The sequence below is a fragment of the Mytilus galloprovincialis genome, chromosome 8 (assembly GCF_965363235.1).
Source record: "Mytilus galloprovincialis chromosome 8, xbMytGall1.hap1.1, whole genome shotgun sequence".
Taxonomy (NCBI): Eukaryota; Metazoa; Mollusca; class Bivalvia; order Mytilida; family Mytilidae; genus Mytilus; species Mytilus galloprovincialis.
Window position 1 is genome coordinate 10,149,530 of NC_134845.1, and position 17,367 is coordinate 10,166,896.

Below are 17,367 nucleotides of genomic sequence, written 5' to 3' on the forward strand. Positions count from 1 at the left end.
GTTCTAAATAGTAATTGAAATTTGGTACCTTTTTGTTTTTTTTTATATCTTGCTTTTTATTAGTAGCATAATGGACATCCAGAAAGAGTCTTTAGTCCAGCACGATGAAAATCAAACCGTGTATGATTCGGTGTATGCTCATCAAGAGGTATCTGTTGTTGTCAATGACGATGGAACACCAGATGTCACTGTTGTCAACAAAACAAAAGCAATGACACAGGAGACAAAAGTTTACAAACGACGCTGGTATGTTTTGTTGGTATTCTCTTTCGTTGCTATGATGCAAGGAGGACTGTGGAACACATGGGGACCCATTGCGGCGTCTAGCGAAGAAGCTTTTGACTGGACCGATGGTGATATAGCCTTGTATGCTAACTGGGGACCTATTGCCTATTTGATTGCGACTTTTCCATTCGCCTGGCTTATTGACACGAAAGGTACTTACTGTTTTTTTTTACACGAAAGGTGTTTTACCCATTGGCTCTTTATCAGTAGTAAATTTTGACGCAAAGATATAAGTTTGATAACTATTTTAGAGAGTATCGAAAGAGAAGTTGCTTAAAACTGTAGAACATGTAATATACAATGGAACTATAATTGAAAATAAAAGAGGTCAACCCAGAAAACTCATATTACATGATGTAATTATTAATACAGTACTAGTATTCATAATTTTGTTAGATATTGATCTGTTACAGGGCTAAGATCTGCTACATTGATAGCAGCAGTAATGGTAGCCACTGGAGCTGGCGTACGATGTATTACTGATAATCCAGATTATATCAAATGGTAAAAACAATTTATTTGTGCTTATTAGCACATAGTTTAGATCGGACATAAGTGTCGTACACAATGAACTAACAGTTGTTTAATATAATTTTATATCATTTTATTCTGTCGTTGTTTGTATCATATTTTCATATTTCGTACTTTAGTTTTGTTTTTTGGAATTTTGTATGTAAACACAAGTTTTATTTTCATATTCAAGTTTTCTGGTGTTTTAAAATTAGGCTTTTAATGAAACCAATCAAAAATTCATTGTAGCATTATATTCGTGGTGCATATTATATTTTGTTATATCACTTGAGTAACATATAAAGTCAATATGGAGTGAAACAAATACACTGGAATAAAATTGAGAAAGGAAATGGGGAATGTGTCAAAGCGACAACAACCCGACCATAGAGCAGACAACAGCCGAAGGCCACCAACGGGTCTCCAATGTATCGAGAAACTCCCGCACCCGTAGTCGTCCTTCAGCTGGACCCTTAAAAATATGTATACTAGTACAGTGATAATGGACGTCATACTAAACTCCGAATTATACACAAGAAACTAAAATTAAAAATCATACAAGACTAACAAAGGCCAGAGGCTCCTGACTTGGGACAGGCGCAAAATTGCGGCGGGGTTAAACATGTTTATGAGATCTCAATCCTCCTCCTATACCTCTAGCCAATGTAGAAAAGTAAACGCATAACAATACGCACATTGAAATTCAGTTCAAGAGAAGTCCGAGTTGACATAGAAGTAAACATGTCGTTTCTTTCCAGAGAGTAAGTGTTCTACTACTAATCTATCAGTGCTTCTAACTACCTCCCTTACTACTATCAAATAACTGGTTATTAACTTTTGTATAAAGCTTATGAAAATAATGGTATTAATTATTTTTGGAGTGTAAAAAATTCTTTAGAGGTTTTAGATAAAATAAATGCTTTAAATGGTCTTTACAATTCTGTTGACAGTTATGATTTTTCTACTCTGTACACTACACTTCCACACAATCTTATAAAGACACAGTTTTTGTATTTGATAAAATGGTCTTTCGAAAAATCTCATTGTAATTTTATTTGCTGTAACTCGTTTAAAGCCTTTTTCTGTAACGAAAAAGGAAAGTATGCTAGATACACTTACTGGAAATGTGAGGATATGATTGAAGCTTTAAATTTTCTGCTAGATAACGTTTATGTACGTTTCGGCGATAAAGTGTATCGTCAGGTAGTATGTATTCCTATGGGCACCAACTGTGCCCCTTTAATAGCAGATTTATTTCTATATTGTTATGAATCCCAGTTTATGACCAAACTCAGTAAAGACCAATCATTGTTATATTTGGTTGATACATTCAAAAATACCTACCGTTATCTGGGTGATATTTTTTCGTTGAATAATCCAGAGTTCTCTAAATATACTTCAGAAATTTACCCAAAAGAACTTACTTTAACTAAATATAACATAAACAGCAGCAGTTGTCCTTTTCTAGATTTAGACATTTCAATTTCAAACCGGAAACTTCATACTAAAATTTACGACAAAAGAGACGATTTTTCATTTCCTGTTGTTAATTTTCCTTTTTTAGACGGCGATGTGCCTTTGGCTCCATCAGACGGTATTTATATATCCCAACTCGTTCGGTTTGTCCGTGTGTGTTCGGATGTCATAGAATTTAACGAACGTAATCAATGCATCACTGGGAAATTGCTGTGTCAGGGATTTCGATACCATAAATTACTTAAAACTTTTACTGAATTCTTTCATAGATATAAAAATTTGATTAGTAAATTTGGCTATACCTGTAGAAAACTTATTAAAAATGGTATTTCACATCCTAAATTTTATGGTAATATTGTACTTAAGGTAGCATAATACCAAGAGACACAGTTTTGGAGGTCAAACTGTGTTGTGCAAGAATCTATAAAATATTTTGGGATGCTATGAATAATAAAGAAGCTAAATTCATTTAAGGTGGTATGGGTGTCTTCCTCAATCTTGGATTGTAAAAAACAGAGAATCAAAGGTCCAGATTTCCCATCAAGTTAGCAAAATTTGATGTAGGAATGCAGATGTTTAATGTACATTTTCATTTAAAAGTACCAATTTATAAGAATATAACTTCTAAATATTGATATTTTTGCAAATGTTAATTATTTTGGTTTGTTTTTTTTTTTGTTTTTTTTTTAAATTGGCATTTTAAGGGGAGATCACTCTAAAAAAAAGTGCATTTTCTGAAGGATTCTGTAAGGAATTTTCCTATTTTGTATTTTAGCCGGAAAAAACGTACGGTGACCCTATCTTTTCTTTTGATATTCTCAAAGCAGTGTCTGAAAGCTATCTTTTCCTGAAGTATTTAACAATTCTATCATTTTGTTTAGTTTCTAATCACAAAATGGTGTTTTTTCCTGTATAATCCATACAAAATGTGTCATTTTGTCCCGTCCTGTAGCTTGAGAAAATGCGCGGTGACCTATCATTTATATTATATTTTTCAACATGTATCAATAGATACAACGTTTTGGCAAAGTATGAACAAATTCTATTATTTTTATTTTAGACTCCCATACCACCTTAAGTATGGACATTACAATATGGCAACTAATTACATAACAATTATGTAATAATTATGTCATAATGAAATTATCACAATTTGAAAGATTAATCGGGCGTATTGCATTTCCGCTAATTTTTCAAAGTCCCAATGCTACGTTTCCGCAAATTTAAAGTATACGTTTCCGCAATTTGTATTTATTACTTTTCCGGAAATTTACCTGGTAAATTATAAATATTTGAATTTATACTGCACTCGTTCAATTTGAGCAGTCAAAATGCGTTGACTGTATATTTCTATGTCATATACAGTCACTGACCCGATATCACTGTTGGATCAACTTATTGATGTGTGCACTACCCGAAGAATAACTCTCCAGCCCGAGGTAGTTCTTAAAAATGACTTTGAATGTGTAATGCATACTGCTGTTACGAAAACACAAATATAGTGTCGAGTCTTTTCTTGCCCACTTGAACGAGCAGTTTTACGCTAGCCATCCTAACATTTTTGTTTTAATCAATGTGTTATTGAAACTGCAAACAACATCTTACATGAAGATGAGAACTCTAACTGTAAAAGCACCCGTTTGGAAATGTGAAAAGAGAAGATGGACTTCCTTCTTGAACAAAATACAAAACTTGTAAACGATGAATGTACTACTGTGGACTTTATACGGCGTGTTGGCTACAAATATTCTGCCAGAACTGACTTATGAACTCATATCAAGATATTTCTGATTTGTGCTGACTTTTGAACATATTACGTTTTCATAGATTTAAATGATGAATTTTACTTGCATTTTTTGATGACCTTTAACTTAATAATTATTTATTTTATATTATGGCTTTCAATCAACAGGTTTTTCTAAATTATTTGCGGAAAAGTAATCATTTATTTTTTCCGGAATAGTTACTTTTTTCCGGAAAATTGAGATATTTATTTGCGGAAACGTAAACTTTTTTTTCCGGAAACGTAAACTTTTTTTCCGGAAAAGTAATGCCAATTTGCGGAAACGTAAAACGCCGGATTAATCCTTCTTCTTTCTTTTGGTACCTCATTTATAAAATTTAAAGAGTGGAATTACATCAGTTTAAAGATGTCTGATTGGGGATGACAAATATTTGTATTGTGCTACCTTAAAGCGAGGAAATCACTATGTGATCCGTGTAAACTCATCGAACCTTTAAACAAACTTATAAGTAATTAGATCTCTGAATATAGTTTACATTGACACTAATATCGATTTTGTCATTAGCAAATTAAAACATAACTAAATTGTATCTTCTTTTGAGGCGGGATGTATAGAGACACAGACACGTTAATTTTTATCTCTATAGAAGTCGCTCCTCAGTATCCTACTACTTGTCGATACATTTATTTTTGGCATTGCACAAGTCATGTCTTCTCTGACTGTTCATGACGTTAAAATACTAAATCCCTGGGATGTGTTTTAGTTGATTTTAGTCTCTGATGCATGATTTTTTTTATTATTAATTGTTTTTGGCTTTTAACTAGCTGTCAGTAACTGCGAGTACTCTCAAATCGTATTTTCTTGTTAATTCGACCTGTTGATACTGTTTATAATGCTTTTTTGTTATTTTATATTTATATGGATCTTGTCTATATACCAGCTTTGATTATTTGGAATATATTCTAAGTTTCACTTCTTCTTACTACATTTGTATAAACTTCAAGATTTACTTGTATTTTTTTAAAACGGTTTTTTTTTCTAAAGTGAATATTTTCGAAGGGTTAATTATTTCGCAGTGGTGACTTGTCATGGCTTTGTTTGGACTTGTTTGTTTGCTTTTTGGCGTTGAATATTTGTCCCTAATATTTTTTTAACTGTGCATTTGCATTCAGATATCGCAGATCAAATTTATTCGTTTATAGTGTATTAATGTACGTTTTTTGATTGAGTTAAGCCTGCCAATTGATATTTTACCGTGAGTTTGTCTATGTTGTGATGTTATGCTATTGTTTCAGAAAAAGGGATAACGTTTGGATCCATTAAAACGTTTAATCCCGCTGCAAATGTTTGCACCTGTCCTAAGTCAGGAATCTGATGTACAGTAGTTGTCGTTTGTTTATGTAATTTATACGTGTTTCTCGTTTTTTTTTTTAATTTAATATAGATTAGACCGTTGGTTTTCCCGTTTGAATGGTTTTACACTAGTAATTTTGGATGGAGAGTTGTCTCATTGGCACTCACACCACATCTTCCTATATCTATTTGTTTTATTCCATTTGTTAGAATCAGGAAGCTAGAGAAAACTTATCGGAATTTAAGAAAAATTACTGTCGGTAACAATTTAATAGAATATCGCAAATTTTTCTGGTTTAAGGACAGTCAACATTGGACAGCTACTGAATGGTTTAGCTGGTCCCGTTGCCATGGGAGTCCCACCTGCACTCTCTGCTCGCTGGTTTCCTGTAAACGAACGAACAACAGCGACAGCTATCAGCTCCATATTAAACAGTCTTGGAGTCGGAATATCGTTTATCATAGGTAAGCAGACATGTCATTAGACAATACAACAGCCATCAGCTCCATATTAAACAGTCTTGGAGTCGGAATATCGTTTATCATAGGTAAGCAGACATGTCATTAGACAAAACAAAAGCAAAGCGGAATAGAGGTACTTGCTGTTCGGAGTGAACCAAGGTTATTGAAGGACGTACTTTGACTTATGATTGTTTTCTTTTTATACATTGTTACTTGGATGGAAAGTTGTCTCATTGGCACTCATACCACATTTTCTTATTGCTATCATAAGTTGAAAACAAACTGACAAGGCCATGAAAAAAATTACACGAAAAACGACGAGAACACAAAGAATAGTACACAAAACACAATATAGAAGAGTAAGGACTAAGCCAAACGAACCAATTGGTATTTAACAATCCAGTTACGCGGTGTTACGGCGTAAAGAAAGAACCTGTGTGGATTTTTCAACATAAACCATGCATATATACATGATAGTTTATAGATAAAGCTCTATCTTTATGTATCGCGAAGACGATACTGCTTCAAAATTATGCTTTGTAATATAAAACATTATGTAACCTCTCCAGAATCAAAAGTGAATTGAAATAATTCTGACAAACTACACTAGTAAACGCTTATTCGAAGAAACATAAACAACCTATATTTTATCTTAAAATAATGATCAATAATGTTTGGTATTTTATTGGTAATATATGTTTATTCATAGGACCATACTTTGTGCCTGACAAACAAGACACTGGTAATGCTACAGCTAATAATTCAAGGTAAATCTACTTCATAATATATCTAACATTATCTCTGGCCATATAATTATGGCACCCTCAACGGAGTTGGGGTGACGTATTGTTATTCTACGTTTCTTTTTTTTTTTTCTTATGGCACCCTCAACGGAGTTGGGGTGACATATTGTTATTGTTCGTTTCTTTTTGTCTTATTATTTTTATATTTATTCTTCCACACTTTTTTGTCCATACTATTTCTCAGAATTGGCTTAAACAATATTGATGGAACTATACCATAATGTTGACCACCACATTCTATAGTGCAGTGAGGTATGGCATCATCAAGATGGCTGCCGTTGCCATGGAAACGAAACAAATGTGAAAAATTTCTGTTTTTTGTTTTGGTGAACTGTTTGAATATGCTTACACTCAGAATCATCATATTTTAATACAATGTAGGTGCCCACTATATACAGGTGTTGGTTGATTTTGGCACTCATTGGACCTACTAAGTTGCCATGGAAACTACATCAAAGATTTCAAAAATATCAAAATGCTCCAAACTTCATGAAACTTCACAGTAGCGATGAGCAACATTGGAAGATGTGGCATTTGGCGTTGGAATTTCCAAAATATCTGTAGTTACCATTGAAACAATGCAAAAAGGTGAAAACTTTGAATTTTCACAGAACATTCCAGAACATCAATGTTAAATCTACTCTAGCGACATTAAATGGTATATATGATTATGGAGGTAAAAAATTGCAGCGGGGGTTTGACTTTGGAATGTTCAAAATGGCCGCCGTTACCATGGGAACAGCAAAATTATGAAAAACTTCAAAATGTTTAATGAAACTTATAACAAATTTTGCCTGGCTTATGTTAACTTAACTTTTGAGTTTCGAATTTTCAAAATGGCCGTCGTTGCCATGGAAACAGCAAAAATTTTCTAAAAGGTTGCCGCTGGCCTGGCAATGGGGAAAGGGTGCCATCCGCTATTGCTTGCAATGGCAAATCTAGTTATTATTATGGCACCCTCAACGGAGTTGGGGTGACATATTGTTATTGTTCGTTTCTTTTTTTCATATTATTATTATGTCACCCGATCGACAATGTCGGGTGACATATTGCTTTTCCTCTATTATTATTATTTTTCTTCCACCTAATTTTGTCCGGCAGTTTTCTCAGAGCCAAAGGAACCAATCTGAATGATAGTGCACTATAACAAGGAACCCTGACTTACCAGTTGCAGTGCTACTTTGGAACTAAAAAATGGCTGCCATCACCATGGAAACGAAAAAACAGTGAAAAAATATAATTTTGGAGTTAGGTGAATTGTTTGAGAATGCTTAACCTTAAAATCTTTAGATTTTAATACAATGTAGGTGCCCACTATATACTGCTTTGGGATGATTTTGGCAATCATTGGAACTGCTATGTTGCCATGGATACTACACCAAAAATTTCCAAAATATGGAAATGCTCCAAATTTTATAAAACTTGACAGTAACGATGAGCAACATTGTAAGATGTGGAATTTGGCGTTGGAATTTTGAAAATGTCTGCCGTTACCATGGAAACAATGCAAAACAGGTCAAAAACCTTAAAGTGGCATTTACTTTCTTAAAATGGTAGGTCAAATTTAACGAAACTTTGATTGTATGGTCCCTCCAATGTACCAATGTGGTATATGCCATTAAATTTTCGGAATGGTCTCTGTTGCCATAGGAACCATCACAAATGTCAAAATTTTCAAAAATTTCAAAATGCTCCAAAATTGATGAAACTTAATATGTTTGTAGACTGGCAAGTCTGGATGGGACTTTTGAAGATGGAATTTCCAAAATGGCCACCGTTTCCATGGAAACTGCAAAAAAGTCAAACATTTATAAAATGCTTTGAACTTTATGAAACTTGATATTATTGTTAACTGGCAAGAAAAGATGAGACTTTTGACTTTAAAACTTTCAAAATGGCTGCCGTTGCCATGGAAACAGCAAAAATGTGAAATTTTCTAAAATGCTCTGAATGTACTGAAAATTTACAGAAAGATGTATTGCCATGCAAATATGTGCATTCACTCTTAAAAGTTTTTGAAATGGCTGCCGCTTAGTGGCAATGGGGGGAAGGGTGACATCCGCTATTGCTTGCAATGGCAATTCTAGTTATATTTATTCTTCCACACTTTTTTGTCCATTCTATTTCTCGGAATTGGCTTGAACAATATTGATGGAACTATACCATAATGTAGACCACCACATTCTATAGTGCAGTGGGGTATGGCACCATCAAGATGGCTGCCGTTGCCATGGAAACGAAACAAATGTAAAAAAATTCTGTTTTTTGTTTTGGTGAACTGTTTGAATATGCTTAAACTCAGAATCATCATATTTTAATACAATGAAGGTGCCCACTATATACAGGTGTTGGATGATTTTGGCACTCATTGGACCTACTATGTTGCCATGGAAACTAAACCAAAAATTTCAAAAATATCAAAATGCTCCAAACTTTATGAAACTTCACAGTTACGATGAGCAACATTGGAAGATGTGGAATTTGGCGTTGGAATTTCCAAAATATCTGTAGATACCATGGAAACAATGCAAAAAGGTCAAAACTTTGAATTTTCACAGAACATTCCAGAACATCAATGTTAAATGTATTCTAGAGACATTAAATGGTATATGATGGTATATATGATAATGGAGGGAAAAAATTGCAGCGGGGGTTTCACTTTGGAATATTCAAAATGGCCGCCGTTACCATGGGAACAGCAAAAATTTCAAAAATTTCAAAGTTCTCCAAACTTAATGAAACTTTACAAAATTGACAATTGACATGAGTAGATGCACTCTATGATTTTGGAATTTTCAAAATGGCTGCCGCTTGCCTGGCAATGGGGGAAGGGTGCCATCCGCTATTGCTTGCAATGGCAAATCTAGTTATTTTTATCATTTTTCTTCCACACATTTTGTCCAGGAGTTTTATGGAAATCCATTGGACCAAAGTTGATGGAACTCCTTTATATTAAGGACCCTTAGGTGAAGAGTTGCAGGCATCATGGAATGGTTCAAGATGGCTGCCGTTTCCATGGAAACTGCAAAAATGTGAAAAATATTCAAAATTCAAAATTCTTCATTATAAGACCCAAGTGGATGAAACTTTGTGGAAGTGTTACCTGATATGCCTAGATGTGCATGCAATATCAAGAGGTCCCAAATTGGCCACCATTGTCATGGAAACAGGGCGAAAGTTTAACATTGACCATATGGGAAAACACATAAAAGCTACATTTTCTTGAAGAATACAGCATCAATCCCAATGAAACTTTATAGATATGTAACATGGCATGTCCCAAAGTGGCACCTGCCTTTGGAATTTTGGAAATGGTAAAAAATTTCCAAAATTTCAAAATGCTCCAAACGTGATGAAATTTTACAATAATCTCAATAAACATGTGTAGAAGCGCTCTTTGACTTTGCAATTTTCAAAATGGCTGCCACTCGCCTGGCAATGGGGGAAGGGTGCCATCCGTTATTGCTAGCAATTACAAATCTAGTTGTGTTTGCATTAGTGATATTTTCACAGAATCGTACTCACATGATATACTTATGCACTTCGTTTTTCAATTTTTAATCTCAATTTCATCTCAATTATTTTTGGGGTTTAATTTGGATTGACATGGACATGGGCACCGTCCTATCAGCACAATATTGTTAACATGTGTATCTGTTTCTACTCATAATTTCCCTACTCATTATTTAAGAAATTATTTTTTTGGCCCGCCTCCTTTTCTGGTTCCTTATAAAGGGAATCACTGCAGCATTACCGGAGCGGGCGTCCTCTTAGGCAATCAGTGGCCCCCCACTTATGAAAATTTCTAGATCCACCACTGATCCCATTTGTTTTGGTCCGATTTATTTTTAATCTTTGCATGGGACGGAGTCTCATTTTATAAGCTATCCCACAATGCATCTATCTTTTCTGCTCGATTGTCGTATGAAATGTTTTTATTTTACCTTTCAGTAATATCATGAGTATCAAGCATAACAGATCTTTTTTCAACGTAAGCATCACGAATGGTTAGTTATAATTATCACATGATAAATGTAAGCATCACGAATGGTTAGTTATAATTATCACATGATAAATGTAAGCATCACGAATGGTTAGTTATATTTATCACATGATAAATGTAAGCATCACGAATGGTTAGTTATAATTATCACGAATGGTTAGTTATAATTATCACATGATAAATGTAAGCATCACGAATGGTTAGTTATAATTATCACACGAAGAATGACATTAGACACAAACAATGAACTTTTTAAATATAATGTGTTCAAAATATTGTAATTTCATAAATTTAGTTCGTTCATACACATTTGTTGAGGTTTATCTTTCTTTAATACATAGTTTGTCTGTTAGTTTATGGTTTAGTCCCCTGCTAATATTTTGTCTAAAAATGTATTTTACTGTGATATTTGAAGCAATTTAGGACAACTCTGTATAAAGTAGCCTGACAGGATAATCTGCTAAAGTCAGTTTTGCTCTTCAGGATCAAGAATACTTCATGAGCGACAAGAAATAATGAAACTTATGTATTGGGGTGAGTAAATGATATATATTGCTATTCTCTTGCAATTTATTTGAAAACATTGAAAAATACGCGTTCGAACTTTCGCAGAATTGTGACTACGGCAGTTTAAAAAAAAACGGGTAAAAAGATGACGACCGTTTACCATTCAGAACGAACTTTAATACGGAAGCTACATGGAAATACTTTCTTTTGATTTTCAACTATAGTCTTTATCATCATTTTTGAGTCAACATATGATCAGACCTAACTATGATCAACTATATCTATCTGTATTATCCTTCATTAGCGAAGATTTGATCAACATAGTCACTTAACTTTAAGTTATTAAATAAGTTGATTTTGTGATGATGTTTCAGCCATAACATAGATCTGTCTCGTAGAGTAGTCTGTTCGATCTGTTTTCTTTTTATTTGACTCCGTCCAATGTTTTTGTAACGTTATGTAAAATTGTGGTTTTATCTTCTTGGGTAAAGTCATTAAAAAAAACCAGTGTCTACTATTACTCATTTTATATGATATCCAGAAGCGATGACTTCCTATCAAATTATCATAGATATCAAGCTTAAAATTGTTATATCAAATCATCAAAGATATCAGACTTACAATTGTTATATCAAATCATCATATGTATATATATTTGAATCCCGGCGAGGGAAGAACCAAAAATTTGCGAAAGCAAATTTACAGATCTAACATTGTTGGGTTGATGTTTAGACGAGTTGTATATATATATATATATATATATATATATATATATATATATCAGGCTTAAAATTTTGTACGCAAGATGCGCGTTTCGCTCAGTGACACTCGAATTAATACAAATAAAAAGGCCAGACAAAGAAAGTAAGTGAAGAGCACTGATAATCCTTAATTTCGACGAAAGGTTTCAAATGAGAGTATCATGAGCGTAGATTTGTTCGTAATGCATTAATCCCTTTCGTTAAACTTAATTCAAGTTCTCTTTTTTAGCTGACCTCGTCGATATTTGATCGATGCTAGTCAGAACGATTATCGAAAACCTTGTACTCTAATCATTTTGTAAATTGTGTACAGTGTTCAACACATATTGTTCATTTTTAGTATTTCTAACATACAATACCAACAGTTTTTTTTTATTATTTTCTTGTTGATTTGAATCATACTGTTGTTTAAGTTGATTTTAATCAAATGACCATTGTGTCCAACAGAATGTGGCATGTCCGTGTTGGCGTTGGTGTTTGTGATTATATATTTCCCAGATAAACCCAAGCTACCCCCAACTGTATCAGCTTCTGTAGAGAGGGTAGATTTTAAAGAAGGGGTAAAGCAATTAATGAGGTAACACTTATACAATGTATTTTGATTACTAATGAAATAAAAATACCATTTTAACTGTAACTGTAGTTTTCGATGTCAAAATTGTGCCAACATAGGCATTCTTCTCACTGTTTATGACTTTGATACTTTTTTTTATGTTTTTAGTGTGTTACCCAGATTTGTTTTCTCTCGATCGAGTTATGACTTTCGAACAGCGGTATATTACTGTTGTCATTTTTTTTAAATACAAACTCATCAAAGCTACCATACACATAATTTGGTACGCCTGTCGCGCGTTATGTTTACTTTAGATACATTAGCTGCACTCTTATAAAATACGAAGTTGGAGAGCATTAAAAACAACAGGTTGTGCATAATACGACTAAAGCTATATATGCCTAGGGATTGAATAATTAAATATTTCGAATAATTCCACACTTTATAAACAGTAAATAAATAGAAAATTAACGAACTAAAGATATGTCAAATCAACTAGGATAGTGATATCCTTGCAGATGAAACGTCCACCAGCAGTGTCATTGACCTAAACATATGATTTTGTACGCCAGGTCAGTGTTTGTCTTTATTGGACTGAATCAGAAGGCCAAATCAAATACGAAGTTGAATCGCAGTAAAAACGAAATATTCGGAAAAATTTGAAATAAAAGCTCTTTACATAATTCGTCAAGCCATCAATTGTTGAGTTTGTCCAACATATACGTAAATATACAATCTAAGTGTCCGTAGCTAGCACTTTTCTGGATTTATATTCATCATTGAACCCAAATACCATAATATTTTTCATAGAAACCTTATATTTTCATCATTGTTATGAAAAATGAAAACTTTAAGTTTCTTTTTTATTAGTAAACTTAAGAACATTTTGTAAAATGATTGTTTAAAAATGTATTTTTTTATGTGTATTCCTTGGTTATACCCACCATTGTGTTGTATTGTTTGTATACATGTAAATATTGTATTCCTTGGTTATACCCACCATTGTGTTGTATTGTTTGTATACATGTAAATATTGTATTCCTCTTGTTATGTATTGTGTCTGAGTGATCAAATAAAGTTGTAAGGTAAGGATAAATGGTAAAAACTAACCGGAAGCTATCATTTCTACTGTAAATAAATACATCTGCATATTCAGAAATAGCTCAAAACTTATATTGACCGCATAAAACATATCACACCACAACAACAATTTCAGTCACCACAGTATGGTACACAAAAGATCATCCTTATGCCGTGAAAATGCTATACTTCTTGCACTGGTTTTCGCTCAATTTGCATTAGGCTATCTGCTGAAAGAAACACAGAAATTAAAAAAAAAACTCATCATAGGTGTACCAGGATTAAAAATAAATAAACGCGCCTCTTCAAAACACTCACCAGCTAAAAAAAAGATAAACAGATAAATGAGATTAAATAAATGAAAATTTCTATAGTCTCTTCTTTTAATTTTTTTTTATTATTATAACAGAAACGTTAAATTTTGGATGATCTGTCTTACGTATGGGGTGTCATTAGGAGTTTATAACTGCTGGCAGAGTGTCCTTGATGTCATACTGAAGCCTCATGGGATATCTGAGGTATATGAACTAGACGAGGAGTGTAGTTTTCTGTAGCGTCTTTGGCCGAGTGCTATACCCCTGGATTTAGTGCAGGCGAAATTGCTACGATGTCACAAAGGTGCATTGTATAGAAATTTCTGTTGATAAAAATTTGAGCAAATAGAAATATTATAATTATGTTTCATGGTATAAATGTTTCCATATCATGCATCAAATTAATCTAGGAAACTAATATGCTATCAAGAACGATAAAAATTTAATGAAATCGGTAAAATTATAGGACACAAGATTCCTTTTAGATTCCAAATGTTCAAAATATTAATTCTAATAGTTTAACAAAATAATCTGTTTCCATGATGGATTGTATAATGGTCTTTACTTGACCAATATACCAAAACAGCCGCACAAAAACAAATCTATGAGATGAATCTGATTATGCATATTAAATCAGGGACATTGTAAGTGATTTCAAAAAAACGCCAGTTGTTTTCCTTTCGTTTCGTTGGTTGATATTGTCGAGCTTAAATTTTTACTGATATTTTTTTTTTATGAATAGACAAAAGTTTTCTTCTGAGCATTATTTTAAAAATGCCAAGTTATTTTAATAATTGAATTATATTATTATTTTTAGGATGAAGCAGGATGGCTAGGATTTTATTCATTAGTAGCAGGATGCATTATAACACTGGCTGTAGCTAAGTACGTCTATTATATACTCGGTTTCAGTTGATTATTTCACTCAATTCATATAAACTAACTGATTTGATATTACTTCACTTAATTCATATAAACTAACTGATTTGATATTACTCGAAGATGCATATACAGAGTATCGCATCTCGACGGGTGAGTCTTTCTTTCTATTTTATGAATAAAGTCACAGAGATTGTGTTTGTCATTAACAAAGGCTTGACCTTTAAAAGACATATTCCAATTATTTTTCTGCTTACATTTTTGTGTAATGCATTTTTATTGATCATTTTTTAAATGCATATTGTAGATTTGCAGACGTCTTTGCCAAACATATGCGTCTATTCCTGCTTATCTTATATATTGGTGGTTGTGGCAGTCTAGTATGGTTTACCTTCTTACTTTTGGGAACCATCCATTCATCTACAGGTAACATACAATAAAAGTATTTATCAAATGTAGCCAAATAGACGAGTAAGATATCAGTTTACTGTTAATGCTATTTGTAGCAAGAATACAGCATTTCTATAAATCTAGGCGTAATCCAAAAAGAAGATACACTATAATCAAAACCAGTATTTATTTTTGAAAAACAAACATGAAAAGGTGGACAGTAGGACACGTAGTACCAGGAAAGATAACATTCAATTTAGGTTCCTTACAATGCATATGGTCATATCCAGTTACCATAGTACACGTACACGTTTTGTATTTCGTTATTCAATAACTGTGCAACAGCAAAATGACTGAAAGAGAACAAATTTTGCCGGACAATATAAAACAATTATTCAGACGGCTGTTATGGATATACAAAATAAGCGTGTTATATACGACCTAAGATCACCAACAAATATATTTATCATTTCATTTTCAGTCCAGTTGTATATGTCTATCATACTGCTGTCCATGTTTCTTGGATCCACGTCTCCGTTGTATTTTGAGATGGCCTGCGAGGCTACCAATCCTGTAGCAGAGGGCGTTACCAATTTAGTATTAACGTTAGTTAACAACATAGGAGGTTTAATATTCTTAGTTGTACAGATGGTGCCACATATTGGTAAGTTCCTAAAATTTACCGATACTCTCAAATGATAACAATTTTTAAATCTATTAGCTAGTGAGGAAAGTATATCAAAAGACCGAAAAACACATGTACACACTGTCAAACTGAGAAAACATACAAATGCCTATCCCATGAAAATATAACCTTAGGCGTACTTAGCAAAAACTTTCGGAATTTCACTTTGTACTTTATACCTGAGATCACCCCTATGTTTTGGTGGGGTTCGTGTTATTTATTCTTTAGTTTTCTATGTTGTGTCATGTGTACTATAATAATTGTTTGTCTGTTTGTCTTTTTTCATTTTTAGCCATGGCGTTGTCAGTTTATTTTCGATTTATGAATTTGACTGTCCCTCTGGTATCTTTCTTCCCTCTTTTATTTAACATTTAACCTTTTATATTCGAGCATCACTAGAGAGTTTTGCCCCAAAAGAATGCGCATCAGGCGTACAAAATTTGAAGCCAACTGATACCAATAATGCCTTTATATGTACTAAAATCTACACAGATTGCTTTATTTAAAAGAAATTACATTCTGGATAAGCATAAACATTCAAACAGATTTATTTACATGGAATTTATACATAAAACACTTAGAAAGACATTAGGATACAATGACTGTAATGCATGAAAAATGAATTTGGACTTGTTTTGTTGTCATGTTTTTTAATTTTATTCTGGGTATTTTCCTGGTCATTCAGAAACCTCAAAGCATTTCAAAGGAGTACTTCACCTGCACATGGGCAGGAAAGTATTATTGTAACTGGCAATCAGAAGATTTTTGATGTAAGAAACAGAAGAAAATGACAAATTGTATTTTTGAGCTTACCTAAACTTGTCGAAAAGAATGATGAGAACAAAGTAACTAAATATCTTTTACAGGGACAAAGTGGGAGAACTGGTGCCTGTTAGGAGCTATTGCAGCCTGTATACCTGTCCTGGTGTTTCTTAAGGAAAATTACAACAGACTTGAGATAGACGAAACTGAGATTAATGTAGATTCAAACTAAATTATCACTTCATCAACATTGTCCACTCATTCATAATTTTAGTATTACAGAATTACAATAAAAAATTAGACCTTAATTATTTCTTGATTATTCCATCAGAAAATATAAAAAATATACCTACATTTTAAACGATCCGCTATTAACAATGAAATAAACAAAACTTTATAGCATGGTTGGTAGCAGCCATTTTAACTAGTTAACAGAAAGTACAATATATGTATATGGCAGATGTAAAGAAGACAAAGGGGGCAAAACACATAAAAATAAAAGGTCAGAAAACCAAGTTATCATTCCAAAAAAAAACAAACCCAAAATTACACAAAACATTTATAAAAGTAAATCTAGAAATTGAGCAGCACTTATTATATTCATAACCAAGACTTTAATTATGGTCTTTGGAAGGATAAACATTGCCGGTGCCATGCATTACACAGCAAAAAGTGCAACGCATGTTTTACGTACGTTTTATAACATACGTAAAACGCCCGTTTAACGCATGAAAAACGGGTATGCAACTTTTGCTGTGTAGTGGCAGTCATCGCAATGCTCAGATCTGTGAATATCCAG

General features: G+C 33.1%; 1 protein-coding gene across 1 annotated transcript; it reads left to right on the forward strand.

Annotated features, from left to right (window-relative positions):
* Window positions 1-70: 70 nt before the first annotated feature.
* LOC143085047 (solute carrier family 49 member 4-like) lies at window positions 71-16,876 on the forward strand. The gene is made up of 12 exons (XM_076261189.1): window positions 71-437; window positions 699-789; window positions 5,671-5,834; window positions 6,541-6,598; window positions 10,586-10,641; window positions 11,121-11,171; window positions 12,353-12,482; window positions 13,948-14,056; window positions 14,670-14,737; window positions 15,039-15,157; window positions 15,603-15,785; window positions 16,673-16,876. Exons 1-12 carry the CDS (start codon window positions 71-73, stop codon window positions 16,798-16,800), a joined length of 1,524 nt encoding a protein of 507 aa, XP_076117304.1. The 3' UTR covers window positions 16,801-16,876.
* Window positions 16,877-17,367: the final 491 nt, after the last annotated feature.